The sequence below is a fragment of the Lissotriton vulgaris genome, chromosome 1_1 (assembly GCF_964263255.1).
Source record: "Lissotriton vulgaris chromosome 1_1, aLisVul1.2, whole genome shotgun sequence".
Classification (NCBI taxonomy): Eukaryota; Metazoa; Chordata; class Amphibia; order Caudata; family Salamandridae; genus Lissotriton; species Lissotriton vulgaris.
In genome coordinates this window covers 483,173,183-483,191,506 of record NC_141685.1, presented here as the reverse complement: position 1 = coordinate 483,191,506, position 18,324 = coordinate 483,173,183, and the positions used below count along the sequence as shown (strand labels likewise).

The 18,324-nt window shown below is 46.5% G+C and overlaps 1 protein-coding gene across 1 annotated transcript in view; it reads right to left on the bottom strand.

Moving 5' to 3' along the window:
* Nucleotides 1–18,324, bottom strand: part of LRRC7 (leucine rich repeat containing 7) — a 1,701,172-nt gene that overhangs the window by 228,636 nt on the left and 1,454,212 nt on the right. The window contains exon 23 of the mRNA XM_086936257.1: nucleotides 16,938–17,207. Coding sequence (XP_086792383.1) covers nucleotides 16,938–17,207 — 270 coding nt within the window. The remainder of the gene's footprint in view (nucleotides 1–16,937; nucleotides 17,208–18,324) is intronic.

The following is an 18,324-nucleotide window of genomic DNA, read 5'->3' as shown; positions in this document are numbered from 1 at the left end:
CCACCGAGACTTACAGAGTGGGAATTTGATGGTGCCAGAGAGGGTAAAAGGTAGTCTATCAGAGTAGGTGCAGCCCTAGGAAGTGGGAGAAAGTGTGGGGGAGGCTAGAATGCCTTCCCAGGGTTCTAATGGGTAGTGAGGTCCTTCTAGGGAAAAGATGGCACACTATGCTTGACTGGGAGCATGCTGTATAAAGTATAATGGTCCCTCAAAGCGCCATTTTTACTTATCATCCATGTTCTGCCTTTACTGTTGTAAATTCTGAACTGCAATGTATGCAACAAAATATTTGACATGACTTGCCTGCACACACTGTATGATGAGCAAGGTTTGAGTAAAAATTGTTAAAAGAAAATGTGTTAAGGCATGAACCACCACTAGGGAAGTGTGCATTATTAAAGGAACCTGGTGGGTTCTGGCAGTGAGACCTCACTGGCATCTTCAGCTCTGTGACGTAACAGGCAAAGGGAAAAAGAAGTTGTTCATGCAATTGCAAGAAGAATATGAGTTATAAAAAATATAAAACTACAGGTACACCACACACAGGTCAAATACACCCTTGTAGGGGGGGCGCTAGAGGGCGCACTGCGGAATGGCTGGCTGAACTGTCGGCTCCGCCGGGTGGACGCCACCATAACAGCCCTTTCACTCTTTTAAACCGCCGACCCAGCTAAACAAAGGATAGCCCCAGGCGTTGGAAGGTACAGCCGACAAGATGCTGTGACTTTGGGAGCGATCTGCAAGCCGCACGGCAGGTAATCCGCCAAAAAACGGGGCACCGCCATAGCGCTTTCAAGATGGCCGCGCCTGGCGGCCGCCGACTCGGGCAGACGACTGGCCGGCGGAGCACTGAGGGCTGCCAAATAGTGGTGCTGAGACTCGCCGACGCAGCCGGGGGTACAACGAGGTAGCAAATCGCTGAGGACTGATAGCTGCGGCGAGAAACGGAGACCTCTGAGGTGCGTTCCACCGACTCCAAAATGGCGGCGGTGCTGGAACGCATAAGACCGGCGACATCGCCTGCCCTCGGGACGGGCGGCACGAGACCCTGGCAAGAGCAGAACTAACAGCGGACGTCGGATCAAGTCATAACGCGGCGAGCCGGCTCGGCGATAGGCGCCACAAGCTAGACCAGCTGGCCACCCAGATCGGCGGGCTGCCTGCTTTGCACGAGCGAGAGAGGGCCATGGGATTTCCCCAGGAGCCCCAGAAGCCACGTGGACCAGCTCCTCGATACTTGGCGAGTGCACTTTAGGCTGAACGCTCCCCACGCCGGACACTGCCACGGGTACACTAACGGACAGCACGCTATACAGCGCTCCCCTCCTGCCACGCCAGGGAGTAAATGAGCAGACGTACCCAAAGGTGGGGGGCCTAGGCACCAGCGGGAAAAAGCGCACAGACGGCCGGGAGTCCAACGACGGCTGAACGCACCTCACCTCTGCAACTGCGGACTATGGGGAAGCCGGACAAGCAGCAGTCCAAGCTCCCCTTCGAAACAAGAAAGCAGCCCAAGAATGTGACGACCACCCCTGAAACCGAGGGGGACGGTGAAATGGCCGAGGGATCTGCCATGGAATCGGTGCTTCGCGCAATCCAACAAAGCTTGCAGGACATGAATGGGAAACTGGACTGCGTGGTGCAGAGGGTGGACAATATGGCGGCTAAAATAGAGAAACACGAGGAACGCCTGGATGAAGCAGAGCAGAGAATCTCCAAGGTGGAGGACGAACATAAAACGACGTCGAAGGTATGCGGTGGATTAGAGAAACTTGTGGAGACCCTTCGAGCAAAGGTGGAGGATCAGGAAGCCAGGTCCAGGCGGAACAACATCAGAATCTCTGGCCTGCCGGAATCCACCAACACAGGGAGAATGGAAACATACGTCGAAAATCTCCTAACAGAAATCTTTGGCGCCGACAAGCTATCCTCAGTGTTCCTGATCGAAAGAGCGCACCGCTCCCTGGCGCCAGTACCGAAACCGGGGGCAGCTCCACGAATGATCATAGCGCGTACACTTAACTACAGGGACAGAGACACAGTCCTCCGACTCGCCAGAGACATGGGTAAAATCACGCATCAAGGCAACACGCTAGAATTTTACCCCGATCACACTATGGCGGTACAGCAGGCGAGGAAGGAATTTGCACCGGTAAAAAAGAAACTACGGGACCTTGGTCTTGAGTACGCCATGCTGTACCCTGCCAAACTCAAAATCACGAACTTGGGCAAGCCGGTCATTTTACAATCGGTGCAGGCGGCGCATGACTTCATCAAGCAGCAGGGGAAACGACGGAAAGAACAGACCAGAGCGGAATCGACGAGCGATGTTGAATGAACGGAGGGGCAGTAATGGAGCCGCGGTGCGCGTGCAACGACTCGGATACCTCTCAGGGCTCCTGCAACGTCTGGTTGGCCCACACTGATCCACCTTGGAACACTTGGCCTGAAGCGGAAGAACTACAGTCTCTTATATTTTGGACGTTTCAAAGGCGGACTAGAGACAGCAGTCCTCGCAGTGAGTATTGGGGGTACATGTGGCCACAGGCAGGCGCGAGAAGAGACAGCATGCCCAAGAGGCTGAGCGGCCTGTCTGTCTGTGGGGTACGCCACGGGGACACAGACGCTAGTCCTGGGACCAGCCCGCAATATTAGCACTGTATTGAACTACCACAACCCAGTGACCCTGGGGTAGGCCGAATCAGTGACATTTGCACTTATTCGATGCAGAACTCTTAATGTTTGTTGGTGGTTGGTGGGTGGAGGGTGAAAGAATTCACACACGACCTGTTAAGTCGGAATAGGCGTCTGTCCACGTCCACTACGTGGATGGAGATGTGTGATCCTGGCGACACCCCCAAGCGGGTGCGCCCCACACTGAGTTTACTAGTTCGAAGACGGTTAGTTCAGGGATGGCTTTGGCAAAGTTTGGGCGCTAAAGTGGGTGGGGGGGATGAGGGGGAACTGGGACTGTTTGATATGTTAACTCTGTGTCTGAGAAGCATGGCGAACTCCATGACCATACATAATACTGTCCATGGTATTCACGTTTTCACCGATCCGGAGAGGATCTCGCACCACACACTCCAGCGTTTCCTGTCAGTTCAGCACTGTACTAGGCGGTCACGCCTCGCAAGTTATAGCGGGATGAGAACATATGATAATGTCACGATTTGATGCGTTAACCCTACTCACGTGGAATGTAAGAGGGCTAGGTAACCCGAAAAAGATCTGGCAGATGTTTGCCTATTTCGACAGATTGCATGCAGACATAGTGTATTTACAGGAAACACACCAGGCCGATACGCGCACATCCACACTGGGGGCAAGGTGGGCTGAATCAGTCACAAGTTCTAATTACTCAACGTACTCCAGAGGGGTTAGTATCCTTATCCGTAAAGGGACACACTTTGAAATTGCGAATGTGCACAGGGACTCGGAGGGCAGAAGTGTAATGATAGAAGGGAGAGTCAGGGGACAGAGACTCCTGTTACTGAACACGTACGGCCCTAATGTAGATGACCCGGGGTTTTACAGGAAACTGTGGCAGACACTCGCAGACAAACATGTAGACCACATTCTATGGGGTGGTGACTTCAATGTTGCACTGCAAGACCAGTTAGACCGGGCTGCACACACCACGGAACACCATAGCAATGCCAGACACATGCTGCGGGAAGTAATGGAGGACCTCCAACTGACTGACATTTGGAGGAGCAGAAACGCTGGGGTCACCGCTGCGACACACATTAATGCTGCAAACAATAGCTGGGCGTGGCTAGACTACTGGCTAGGCACTCGAGAGCTACTGACTTGGGTTCAACACGTCTCACATCCGCCCAGGACACTATCAGATCACAACCCAGTTCTGCTGAAAATAGAGGTCCCTACATATGAACCACCGCCCTTCACCTGGCGCTTCAGCGCGACTGCACTGAAAGACCCACTGTATGTCACCACTATACATGCGGCTATAGTAGACTACTTTGACACCAATGGTCCGACAACAGATGACCCCTGTCTCCTATGGGAAGCGTTTAAAGCCACACTCAGGGGGGTATGCATTAGCACGTCCTCGGGTATACTGAAGGACATCAGGCAACAACTACGCACGTGCGAAGCAGCAATACAGGAGCTGGAACACACATACACGCATACAGGGGACGCTAAGGTACTGGGTGATATACAAACCCTTCTCACGGAACACAGACAGTTCGCCTCGGACGAACTTAAGTACGTCACTAAACGGGCAACGGCCAGGCGCTATGGGGAAGGTGGCAGACCGGGTAGGGCTCTGGCGGATAAGATATGCTCGGGGAGGGCCCCACAGAACATCACTGCCATTTGCAAGGCCACGGGTGAAAAGGTGAGCGACATTAAGGGGATTATGACAGAATTTAGGGCACACTACGGCACCTTATACCAAGCACGCCCCTCGCCCACGCAGGAAGAATTGCTAGCGTATATGGAAGATGTGGAATTGGCGTGGCTATCAGATGGTCACAGAGCCTACCTAGCGCGCCCTGTCACGGTCGAGGAGGTCACAGACACAATCAAGCGACTGCCAAACAATAAAGCACCGGGACCGGACGGGTACGTGACTGAATTTTACAAAGAGTTTGTGGATCTGCTCGCGCCTCACTTGGTGAGGCTATATGGGGCAGCGCATGAAGCCCAGACCCTGCCGGGCTCCATGAGGGAGGCCTTACTCATTGCGCTCTTAAAGCCGGGTAAGGAGGAGGATAAATGTGACTCATACCGCCCATTATCCCTCTTGAACGTAGACACAAAAATAATCGCCAGTCTACTGGCGGACAGGCTGAAGCCACTGATGCCTCTCTTAATTAGGCCAGACCAATCTGGATTTATACCTGACAGAGCTACCACGCATAACACTCGCACACTCTTTGCTCTGGCCCATTACCTATCCCCAGACAAGAAAGCAGTGGCAGTGCTCCTTGATGCTGCCAAGGCGTTTGACACCATAGGCTGGCCCTTCATTCAGGCGGTCCTGGTGCGCATGGGCTTTCCCCTGATGTTTCTGGGCTGGATCTCTATGCTATATACAAACCTGTCGGCACGCATAAGAATAAACAAACATATTTCAGACCCCATTCCAATATGCAGAGGGACGAGACAGGGCTGCCCGCTCTCGCCGATGCTCTTTGCATTGATCCTGGAGCCCTTGCCGTGTAAAATTAGACAGCACCATCACTATTCAGCAATACAGATGCCATCACGCCCTATTCACATATCATTATATGCGGACGACATGGTGCTTTATGTCAAAAACCCGGCACAAAACCTGAATCCGCTAATGCGAGAATACATTAGGTTCGGAACCCATGCCGGCCTGCAAATTAACTGGGACAAATCACTTATCATTGCTCTGACAGATAGCACACGCCCTATGCCCCTAGACTACCCACTCGAATGGCAGGAGGAACCTACGAAGTATTTAGGCGTATGGTTCCACAGAGACCCTGAAATAGTGATACGCACCAACTATGGGCGAGCGATAGCGGCACTGGAGGACAAAATAAAACGATGGAATAAGCTCCCATTATCTCTGGCAGACCGAACTGCAATTGTAAAGATGGTGATACTGCCTAAATTTTTGGACTGTTCAACAACATTCCGATAAAGCCGCCTGCGGCTGTATTTCGCAACATAAACTCCTTAGTGCTTAGTCTGATATGGGCAGGAAAGCAAGCACGATTAGAACTGCACACCATGACACTTCATTATGCCCGGGGGGGCTTCAAGGTACTGGACTTTTACCTGTATTATTTGTGCGCTCAAGCGCAATTCGTGCATTACTGGCACCACGAGGTACCCTTCCTGACCCATGTGGCGGTAGAGGCGGGTGATGCAGACCCGATACCACTGGCGAACATACTGCTCCATAGACGACCCAAGTTACACGACAGGGACATAAACACGGTTGACACCACCACGGAAGCGTGGCGATTGATGGGCAAGGCGGCAAATGCACTACCATTATATGCTCCGGCTCTCCCTTTGGCGAATAACCCACATATCTCAGTAACACAAGACCAAATTGGCATGGATCAGCTGCGGTGGGCGGGCATAGATACGATGGGTGACTTGTACCTGAATGGGGTCTTCCAAACATTGAACACAATGCAATACATTAGCAACCCGTCCCTCCTGTTCACATTTAATTATTATAGGCTGCAGCGGGCACTCAAGGACCATTACCCGACACACCCGGAGGAGCCGACGCCGCTAGCGCCTCTGCAGCTCCTTCTCACGACGCCCACGGCATCACACCTGGTGTCTAAGTTATACACTAGCTTACAGAGAGCGATAGGGGACGGCACTGAAAAAGCCAGGGATAGGTGGAGCGAGGGCCTAGTGGCACCCCTCACGGAGGAGGAGTGGGCTTCTGCGTGCATGCTAACAGACATGCTTACGCCAAATGGTAACTTACGGATCATACACTATAAATACCTACATCAAATGTACTACACACCTCAGCGGTTACAGAGCTATGGGCTACGAGAAGATTCAAGGTGCAAGAGGTGTAGACAGGAGGGGGCGGATTTCATGCACCTGGCATGGCACTGTCGCAAGGTAGCGGGGTATTGGGAACAGGTGGTGCAAACGCTGAATGTCATGCTAGAATCATCTCTGTCATGCGAAGCCAAACTGTGTCTCTTGGGTATTGAACCAAACCTGAGGGCGACGAAGAGGAAGTTCTGTGCAGTGGCGCTGTTGCTGGCTAAGAGGAGGGTTTCGTTGCACTGGAACAGTACGAGAGGGCCAGAGGTTAAGAGATGGGTGGAGGATATGGTGTACTGTTGCGACACTCTGAATACCTATGAGGAGGGACTGCCAGCCAGATCACGGCCCAAGGACTATTGGGTGTACCTCAGAGCATACTTGTTGGAACGGGGAACGGAGGATGAGGTGAATGCAACTGTCTAGTAATGTATAATGGAAGGTGACCAGCAGATGTACGCTGTTAGCGTGGTATGGGAAGGGAGGGAGGATGCTGTGACACAGAGTGTTAGTTTCCGATGGCATCACCTAGTTAAAGTTAAGGGTGAGTCCATCTGATTAAAGTTGGGTGAAAAAGCAACCAAAAAAGTAAGATCCCTAGCGAGAGTACAAGTTGCTATAGCACTTATGTTTTATTCTTATTGTACATGTGATTCGGTTGTAAAACGCCGCCGGTCCTATGGATGTCGGCTGATGGGCTGTGTACATAACCAAGCGGGCCATATTGGGCACATGCACCCGTAGCCGGCCAAGTGTGGTTGTAGGCGAATTGCATGTAATGTATTTTCATGTGTGATATGTGCGAATAAACTTCTTACACCAAAAAAAAAAAAAAAATACACCCTTGTATCAAATGCTATTGACTGGGTAGGCCTACCAGAGCCACATCCTATAGAAAGGGGAGTCCTAACATTTAGGCCTAGAAGAGACGCTAAATTATATATCGACAAACCATCTATAAACAATGCTCCTGACAGCACATGAGGTCTCAGTGAGAAATAGGATTGAGAAGTTGGCCCTCTGGAAGATGTATATATTTGTATTTGTATTTATGTTTTATATTGTACATTATGCCCTGAGGTGTCAAAGCGCTAACCATCGAAAAGAAGCAACCTTCAAAAAGGGGGGAAGTCAGGAATGAGAGGACAGACACGACTTCAGTTATTTTTTTGAAGGCCATATGAGAGTCCATGCTGGCTGTTTGAGGAGGCAACGTATTCCAAAGTTTGGTTACTGCTACCGAGAAGGCTTGGCCTCCCCATCTAGCCTTCCAAAAACTGGGAATGACAGCTTTCCTCAAATAAGAGGATCTTAGTAGTCTTGATGGGTGGTGCTAATAATATGCAGACCATAGAGCAAATGATCCTTGCTGGTGCAAGGCATTATGTACAATACATATGGCTTTAAAATGTACTCTCTGTGAGATCAGTAACCAGGGTAGAAAGGTCAGGCCCTTTCTTATTGAGAGCTGCTTCTGCATATTTAGGACAAGAGGGGCCACTGCATTCTTGATCACCTGAAGTTGCCGGAGGAAAAATGCATTGATGTTAAGATATAGTGCATTGCAGTAGTCAAGCCTGGATGCCACAAGAGCGATTGCTACTGCAGAGGAAATAAAGGGAAATATTTTCCTCAACATCTTAATGATGTAGAAACATGTACTGGTCATTCTGTTGACTTGTGAGTCAAAAGCAAGCCTGTTGTCAAAAATGACTCCTAAGTTCTTTGAGTATTAACTGGGGTTGGAAGATGACCACACATACCTGGCCACCACATCCCAGACCGCGCACAATTCTGGGTCCCAAAGATCAGAATCTCTGTCTTTTCTGCATGAGATTTTAGGCAATTCTCATTCATCCATCTACTGATGTTTAAACCTTTCAGCCACAGCATGTTTGTCATCAGATACTGAGACAATAATCAGATTATCATTTGCATAAGATTGGATTTGGAAGCTGGAAGACCAAACCAGGTTTGCGAGTGGAGCCACATAGAGGTTTAACAACACTAGGCAAAGTGAAGACCCTTGTGGGACTCCACATGGTAGTTGAAAAGGGAGATGCCTAAAATTACTGCAGCTGACTGTAAGAGTTATATTGGTGAGAAAAGAGCTCAATAAGGCCAATGTGGTGTACCTTATCCCTGCCTGACGCAATCTGTGCACCAGACGGGTTGGAGGCACTGTGTCAAATACTGAAAAAAGCAGCTACAAGCGGGGGAGCCCGGCAATGAATTCCAAAACAGTGTTGTGGTATCAAACGTCTTTATTTCAACTTAATCATTTCCTTGAGTTAATAGCAAGTACAGCTCAGCCAAAGCGTTTCGTTCCCACAAGGAGAACTTAATCAGGGCTTAAATAACACAAAACTCCGACCACTGCGTAGTGAAAATCCCTAACAGCCGCATTTAGAATCTTGCAGAGATCGCTGGGCAACCTCACATATGGGCCATTTTTAAAGGTTATAGCGGCAAGATTGCTACCAACAATCACATACGGCAGTGAGTCGTTAATGGGAAGGGATACAGAAACAATCAATAATGCTGTATCTAAAACATACAAATTACTATTTCATCTCCCAACAAATGCCTCACCAGCTCAAATTAGACTTGAGTTTGGTTTAACCAACCAATATTATGCAAGGAAGGGACATTTTATTAAAACCTGGAATCGGATTAAAAATGATCAAGATAACCTAATCTCTCAGTTATTATGGAAGGAGATAAGTAATAATACAAAGGCACTACCATGGATTTTTCTTAAAGAGGCTATAGAAGAGTTTGCAGTCACCGCAATTTGGAATAATACCATAACTAACGCTTCCTTTAAGAAAATAATTAATAGAACGTCAAATCAACTATCAATTTTAAATGATAAAGATAGTCTGACAAAAAGAAAACATGCCTGGACAATAATAAATGGATATAAAACAAAGAAGGTTCAAGACTATTTAGAAATACCATGGTCAGGAAACAACAAACAAATCCTTCTAAAAGCAAAATTTGGAATCCTTCCGGGAAACTGTCACCTCCCGCCTTGGAAAATCTCTGAAAGGAGTTTAATATGTAGACTATGTAACAACGGAAAGGAGAATATTGTCCACTTGCTCTGTATTTGTCCGGGACTACGAAATGAAAGGACAAAACTACTCAAAGTCCCTTTTATTGTTCGCGGAATACGATCATGTAGGCAAGCCCTGAAATGTTGTCTTCACTCAAATGATATAGCCATGAATGCTACCTTTGTAAAAATTTTATTAATGGTAAAAACAAAATTAGTAGACTAAGTCCTAAATGAAGTATACTAAGGATATATTTTAATGAATTTTATGATGAAAGTTTTATTGGTTTTATACTAAAAGTATTTTTGTAACTGTATATTGTAAGATTTTAAATAATCAAACAATAAAGTAATTTACTCACTGCGTAGTGAAAATCCAAAGTAAATGCTCAAGTATTTTGAACTTGATGCAATGGGAATCCACAGGGGTAAGTCATGCCCGAAAACGAAAATCTGTTTCGCCAAAAAGTATGTCCGCATCCAAGTAAGCTTGTAGCTGCTTTTTTCAGAATCTGGAACACAGAGGCACCACACAACGGCTGGTGCTGGGGTATCAGTGCGCAGGACTAGTAACTGAGGAAACTTGCGTGAGGTGCATAGCCATAAGTCCGCCATTGAAAGTTGCTTCTTAGAACTGTGTCAAATACTGCAGATAACATCACCCTGGTTTACTTGAGTCCGAATAAGATCTTCCGCTACCACTAAGGCAGATTCCATGCTGTGTCCACTACAAAAACCGTTTTGAGAAGAATCTAAAAGTTATGTGTATAAATGAATTCCATCAGAATCTGATTCATATATTTCTCTAAAATGTTGTCTGGAGCAGGCAACAACGAGATGAAGCGTTGTTTTTTAGATCATCCTGTGCTCCTTTTGGCTTTTTCTTTAGACCTATAACAATCGTCTCATTCAATAGCTAAGGGGTAGTTCCTGTACTAATAACTTTATTCAGGAACTTTTCTAAACATGTAGTTACGAGATCGGGTGCCAATTGGAGAACTTTGCGAGGACATTGGTCTTCTGGGAATCCTGAACACAATTGCATTACAAGATTTTTTGTCTACGTCCGGGTTTTAAGGGGAAAGGAAGCTGAGAAGCCAGAAGGTTCATTAATCCTAGGATTCTCCATCTCCCTGAGGAGATGGATCTCATCTTCCACGAAGTTTCATTTCTGAAATTGTTTTTCACAATTTTCCCCTTGAAGGGGTTTGCTATGCTATTGCAGAAACTTTGAGAGTTTTCAGGTTATTGCTGAAAAGGAGGGTTAGATATCTCTTTCACTGTCTTAAAAAGCTCATTTGGAATATTGAAGGCCCCGCTTGTTTTGCCTACATACTAAACAGATTTGGCCTCTGCAATCGCCCTTCTGAGGTGGCATTTGCATCTGTATGTTTACACCTCTCCTCCTGAGACAGTATAGTCCTCCACCGAGTTCTTGTATCCGGTAGTGTCTTCTTAGGGCTCTAAATTCCTCAGAAAACCAGGGTGCCGATGCTTTTGGTCTCAGACAATGTTTAATAGAGCAATTTCTTCTATTGCTGAACTAATCCATTCCTTACACATTTCTGGGTTAGAGTTCTGCATAATATTACTTTCCTCAAGTGACCTACTTAGTGCAGCTTCTAGATTAGTGTTGGAAATTCTGTTCCAACTCCTATACAGGAGTGGCTTACCGTGAGTCGCTCTTACTTTTCTCTGTGGTGAATCATAAAAGTAATTACCCTATGGTCTGTCCAGCTGAGTGGGAGAATTCCACAATCTCTAAATCAGGAAAATTTGAAAATATGCCATTAAGAGTATGTCCAGCCTTGTGAGTAGGAGAATTCACTAGTTGAGGGAATCTAAAGTTGTTCATAAGATCAAGGAAAGTGGCAACATATTTGCACTCCATATCGTCCAGATGTAAATTAAAATGATCTAAAATTGAAAAATTGTGGCTGGCAATATGGGGTTCAATAATCTGATCCCATTTTGAGATGTACTGGGTGCATGAACCTGGGGGGCGATATATCCGGAGACCAGGAAGTAGGACCCTTGGATTGTCTTTTAGTCTAAAATACACCATTTAATAATGATCAATTAGCGTTATTCCACTTAGTTCCAGAGTGCAATTAAGAGAGCTTTTTGAAATGATCACTAGACCACCTTCCCTCTGGGAGGGCTGATCTACTCTTGCGATCGAGTAGCCAGGAGGAGGGGCCACTACTAGCTCAGAGTAAGAGTCCTCCTTAGTCCAAGATTCAGATATAAACAATCTATTTTATGTAACTCTATCAAATCATGTATTTCAAAGCAATGTTTAACCAAGGACCTGGCATTTATCAACGCGCATATAGTACTCTTTTGGGTCAGGCCAGTCCTTACTTTCCCTTTCCCGCTGAGGTTATATATAGAGCCCCCAGACTTCAAGGTAATCTTTGGGTCCCAGTGACAGGGCGCAAATCTTTCATATTACCCCCTCTAAATCTAGCAGTACACACTCCTCTTTCCCTCCTTCTGGTCTCCATCCCAGTGATTCTGTCCTGGGGTAGGTGTTTGACCTACCCTCTGGAGTGTAACAGGCAGTCCCCCTGGCGCTGTCCGGGGGTGGATGGGCACAGATGGCCTTGCCTTTGGTGCGCCTGCGGCACTGTATTGTATTGTATTGTATTGCGACTTATATAGCGCACGTATCACCCAAAGGCATCAAGGCGCTTGCCTTGGGAACCCGTCCTGGCTTTTTTCCTTTGAGATAACCCCTACTGGGCATCCCCAAGGTGAAAGCCAGGCATCCCGCAGCAGGTGGGCCGCTGTAGTGGAGAGTAAGCAAGCTATTGCCCAGAGTTGCTGCGTGGGACCCCATGATTAGAGTAGGCACCGAGGCGAGAAATATCGAGTCCGTGGACATTATTGGGCTCAGGACCCTGCCGCGTCGGGAATTGAACCCTGGTCCCGGGCCAGACCTCTGCATCAGGGTCTGCCGCTCTAATCAGTGAGCCACACTCCTCCATCCTTTATTTGCTCCTTCGCCCATCTACTAACCACTGTACTGCTAACCTCTGTGGCCTCACAAAAAATAACCGATAGAGGAAGAGAGATCTCTCTGTCTTGTAGAGGCAAGCCGAAAAAGGCAGCAGGCCGGCTCTAACAGGCCCTACCTAGTGCTTGAGATGTGCAAAAGTGTGCAAGTAGGTAAAACTAGTTTAAAAATCAATGTTAACACAGTGTTAAAACGTGGTTCTCAGATTCCAAAAGAAGGCCCTCTTTCAGAGAAACAATCAATTGAGAGACCGTGCTTGATGGAAGCTACCTTCCAATGCAGTTCGCAGCATACCAGGCCTTTTTATATGTGCACCATGGCACACCTACTAACCACTGTACTGCTAACCTCCATGGCTCACCCTAAATAGCTGACAGAGGAGGAGAGATTAGAACCCTCTGCCTCGGAAAGGAAAGCCCAGCAAGGCCCCAGGCAGACTCTAACTGGCCCTGCGTAGATCTAGAAAAGCTTGAGAAGTGCAAAAGTCTGCCTGTGGGTAAAACTGTATAAAAAATTAACTAGGACTGAGAGTCGACATTGATACCCTCTAGACAGGTGGCTAAACAGACTAGGAGTATAGGTGTAATACAAAAATATCAGGCTCCATAAATTGGGGTTAACGCCAGATGATCACTGTGTGGAATGTAGACAGGAGGAGGGCACCTTCCTACTCATCTAGTGTGGTTGCTCATAAAAGCATGCTAAAAACAGATTTGCAATATTCTATTGATAATGATAGAAAAAGAGGTACATTCAATGATGACTTGCTAAAAAAGAAGCTGCCCTGTGCTCCCTTGGCCTAATGGTAGCCAAGAGAGGTGGCCAATGCATTTGTGAGGAAATGCAACATAGAAAAAACAGAGGCTGATTCTGGAAGTTCAGAAAGATCTGAAGGCCATGTATGACATACTTTGAGTTAGAATAACACCTGAAAAGGGTTACATTAGTGAGAGAACTGGAGCTGTGTAGAAGGTAGATAAAGAAATTATAAACAAAGTCCTGAGGAGGGCTCAAAGATTCGACCCCACTTCCCATCTCCAGAGGCATAAACATAGTCTAACATTAGTCTAACATTACAGTGAAATTATGTTATAAGATAATTGAAAAGACCTCTGTGTGGTTGGTTATGTTTATATGCAAGTCTAGTTTCGTGTAAAAATCTACAACAATCACAATAGCTAACCTGAACTCAAAGTCAGCATAGGGCTCATGGACACTTAGATCCACAAAAGGACCAGGGCTGCAGTCTCCGGCTCGGTGCCAGGGACCCTTGTGCATGCTCTTCGAGATGGTCCCATGATGGCTGATGCAGCCAAGTTCTATCCTTCTTCCCACAGTGCTACTTATCATGTTGCCTAAAAGTAAAGAACTAAATGTGTAAGCCTCCATGCCATACAAACATTCTGGTGTTCACTCTGTAATATTTACTATTTGGAATGACACTGACACACACACCTTGCTTAAAATAAGGTCTGTACCATATTAAAAATAAACCACGCACAGTCATAATGTCACTCTCTTGCCCCGGGTACACAACAGTGAATGGTTATCACTCATAAATAACAGGGCCCAGACTCAAACCATGAGCAGCCCATTCTAACATATCCAATCCAGCGCCGTGTGTTTCCTCTTCAGTCTCTCCTTCCTTCTACACAGTCACTCTCTCTGCGACTCCCCTCTCTCTGTTAACCCTCTCTATTTGATCTCTCACCTTTTGCTCTTTTTTTCTGCTCTTCTTCATCTTTCTCTCTTCTCTCTCTCTCCCACCTTCTCTTTTCATCTACCCATTGTTATGTTATGAGTATTTCTATAATGCACAACACCGAGAGGGTTAGTGTCTCTCTCTTATTTTCTCTGATCCTCTCTCTTCTTCTGTTCTTTCACCTCTTTCTCCATTTCATTCTCTCCAGTATGTTTCTCCTCCGCCCCTCTCTAATCTCTCTTTATCCTCTCTCTTATTGCTTTCTTTCTTCATCTCAATCTTCTTCCCTTTCTCCCTTCACTTTCTCACTTTCTCTCCCTCTTTTTACACTCCTGCTCTCCAATTGTATGTGTAATATACCCTTAAAAGAGCTTCCTACCAGCTCTTTTTATCAATTGGTCTGCTGAGTCCTCACATTTTACTTCCACCCACTTCATCATGGGGCAGTGGGACAGCCTACTTTAGCCACTGGCTAACTTCACTTGAAGTGGCTGCATTTTGCTCTTTCACATGAAGCACATCCACACACAAGTTAGTTCTCTTCAGTGCCAGTGTTTTTTCTTTATTATTACTTTAGTCTTGCCTTTGTTTTTAGATCCTGGTATTATAGCAGAATGCTTCTACCAGCTCTTCATGTTGTTTTTAATGGGAGCGCAGGGCACGTTCCAGCTTCATCTGTTACTGTATCCTGCGAATGCTGATGCAAATTTTGGAGTGGCCTTTATTTTTTTGACTGCTGCTTTTTCACAGCATACTGGAGTGTGTCCCTTTGAAACAGGTATTTATAAAGATATCCTCTTTTCAGTATGCACACGGTGAAGTGCATTTATAACTGCTGTCCTGTAGGCCATGCTGGTATGCTTTTTAAGTGAGGACTATGGAAATACTCATGAAGCAATTCGGTCTGTATATCCTGCTTGTATAACTTTCTATTGCTTGTGCTTGTCATGCATATATAGACACAACTATTATATTAGAATTTAACCCCTTCGCTGCGGCGGCTATTCCACCGCAGCGCTAAGGGGGAGGCGGGGCCACGCGGCGCTCCCGTGCTCGTGACGGAACCGCTCCGTTACGGCCCGCGGGTGAGCTGTGCTTGTGACGGAACGGTTCCGTCACGGCCCCGCCCGCTCTTTAGAACGTCAGCGCAGGCGCGGAATTTGCGCCGCGCAGGCGCGGCGAGCGGGCCGTTCCGTCACCAGAACAGCCCACCCGAGGCTCGTGACGGAACGGTTCCGTCACGAGCATGGGAGGGGTTAAGCTGTGCCATTTAAACCATCCATCCATCGATCCATGTTCAAATACATCCATCTCTGTCATAAAGCATTGGCAAAGGTAAGAGGCTGGCAGCTAATGCCGGTCCACTTGGCTTTTCAGGCCAGGTGTTAGCCAAAACCTTTTGATTTTACTGAAATTATGCATATAACCTTATACTTTATAGGAGGTTTCAGCCAGACTTTTTTCCTTTAGTCTGATTCTGTTTCATTCACGTTTTTCTTCCACCCAATCCAGCATGGAGCGCATCCATACACAAAGTAGTTCCCTTCGGTGCCAGTGCTATTGTATTGTCCTTCTGGGATTTTTAAGAGCAAAACATTTTGTTTGCCTGTCGCCAATGTGCTTTTTTTTTTTTTTAGATTGACAAGTACAAAGCTGCTTCCCCAGCAATAAAGTTTTATAAAAACCATGATAGAACAAAACAAGAATTGCTAAAGCATAAAGGCAGGCAGCCAACGCTAAACCTATTAGCTTTGCCAATGCTTATTTTAAATTACCACCACTCTTTTTAGACACTTAAAACTCAACACAGGAGCAAACAGGGATGCTTCTGTCGTTTTATTGCATTGCTCGCTAGTCAACTGGAAGCTGTTAACAGGATTCACAAAATGCTACGCCATGCTTGGGACTTTCGGGTCTCTTGAGGGAGGTAATGAAACATGGAGACCAAATAGTCACTCTCTAAGCTGTGCATTTACCATCACAGCTTTTCAGCAGCCATGCTTAAGTATCTCTAGGCCATTTTGCACTGCAGCGATTTCTCCTTCAGTACCCAGCATGAACCACATGGGCCAGACCACAACAATGGCTCTGCTGGTGTCAGTTGTGGGCAATTATGCATTGTAGTCAGCCAGTCTGCACTGGCGGCCAGGTAGTTTTGCTTCAATTTTTGATGCAACATCTGCACTAATGCAATTGCAAAATTACACAAAGTGCAAAATTACTCATAATAGATAAAAAAAAACATGCTAAGTGCTAGTGTAAAATTACCTTGAATCAGTGGAAAACTGCACAGAACTTATGCAAAATTGTATGTTATGTTAATTGGATTTGTAGAGCTCAACTCGTCACCCAAAGGGTATCCAGGCGCTTGCCAAGTATGTGCACAAAATGCCCGGAACTAGTGCAAACATAGCCAAACACTGGTACAAATGATATGATAAGGCCCAAACACTGGTACAATTTATGTGATCAGGCCCAGTGTGTTCATTTGAACAATTACATGGGGTCATACGTTTCTACAGCGCCTGGAGACCCTCACGGGGGAAGCCGCCGCGCTACACAAATCCTGACTGATTGATATTTATTAATGGTCACCCTTGATTCACATGTTCATTTCTGTAGATTCTCCATACCTGGTCCTGGTACCCATCCATGCTCCTCTGTCCTTTCGTCTGGATCAAGCACCGTCCAGGCGGCGGCCCCCGAGGCGTGGCGATGTTTTGGGAGGAGGGTATCTGGATGGGCAGCGGCGTCTGGTACTGCTGGATGGTGACTTTATTCATGCCCCCGTCGTAGTGCTGCTGCTCGCGCGACCGGTGCTGGAGGCTCTGCGACCCCATCAGCGTCTGGATGTGGCTACCTGCCTGTGGGTAACGCAACCCGTTAGGCACAGATTCAGGAAGCTGAAAAGAAGCAATTACAACTTACACAGTCACCTCAAAGCAGACCTCTGGGGTTAAGTGTCAGAGGTGTGCCCTTGAATCGACGGCTGAGGCTCGCACAGTGAGCGCTCGCCTCACGGACTGCACAGTGGAACCATGTCATTATTGAGATAAATGATAAAAATAACTACGGTAGTCAGATTATTTTTCATAATATTTGACACTTTTTACTGTTTCAATACTTGGTGAAAACGGAAATTAAAGCTGACTCTAATAAGAAGGGTTTACTATGTTTTCATTTTAAAAGGTAATGAATATATTTTGAACCTTGAATACGAACGATGGTGAAACTTAAAGATACAAATCTATGTCAAAATGTGATCATTTTGTAACCATTGAATTGCCAGAAGGTTGCCTTTCTCGTTTGGGCATAAAATGTAATTGTTAATTTAGTTCATTTCCAGAAGCATAGCAAAGTAACCCTAGATTTTAATGCCAGCACTCCCCACCCCCCTTATCCATCTCAGGGTAATAAAAGACAGTCATACCTGGGTACAGAGACCACTCATGCTTCCGCTGCACCACTTTTTCCACACCATATAGGTCACCATTCAGTTACCCCCCACTGGTGACAGGGAAACATGTTTTAAAATGTGGATATTACATGCACATATGTGAAGCTGAGCACCAGACTCTACTTTGTGCCACTGACAGTAGGTAAGCAGCAAAGTATGCCCTTCATACAGAGAAGTAGGGCAGCAGTCTTAAATTTCCACTTCGTGGTGCTGCAAAATTATTGCGAAAACCTGAAAATGTTTTGAGTGTGGTTGCAGTCCAGTAGGCAAATACATATGTTGTCTCAAGTGCTGAAAATGCAGCTAAATGCTGTATGGTAGGTGGCACTTATAAAGCTTGAATTTGATTTGGGGTAGTTTCTGGTCTTCCAGCCAAAGGGGCAATCAAGGGTTTGAGTGAAATATATAACTGTTCATGGGTAACTATCAAGGTGAGGAGTAAAAACACAGTGGTACCAAGACACCATAACTGACAATCTGTGTTGTCTTTGGTGTCAGATGGAAAGTCAGAGGTGAAAAACTTTCTCTTGTTGATGCTTATGCACATGCAGTTTTATGCTATA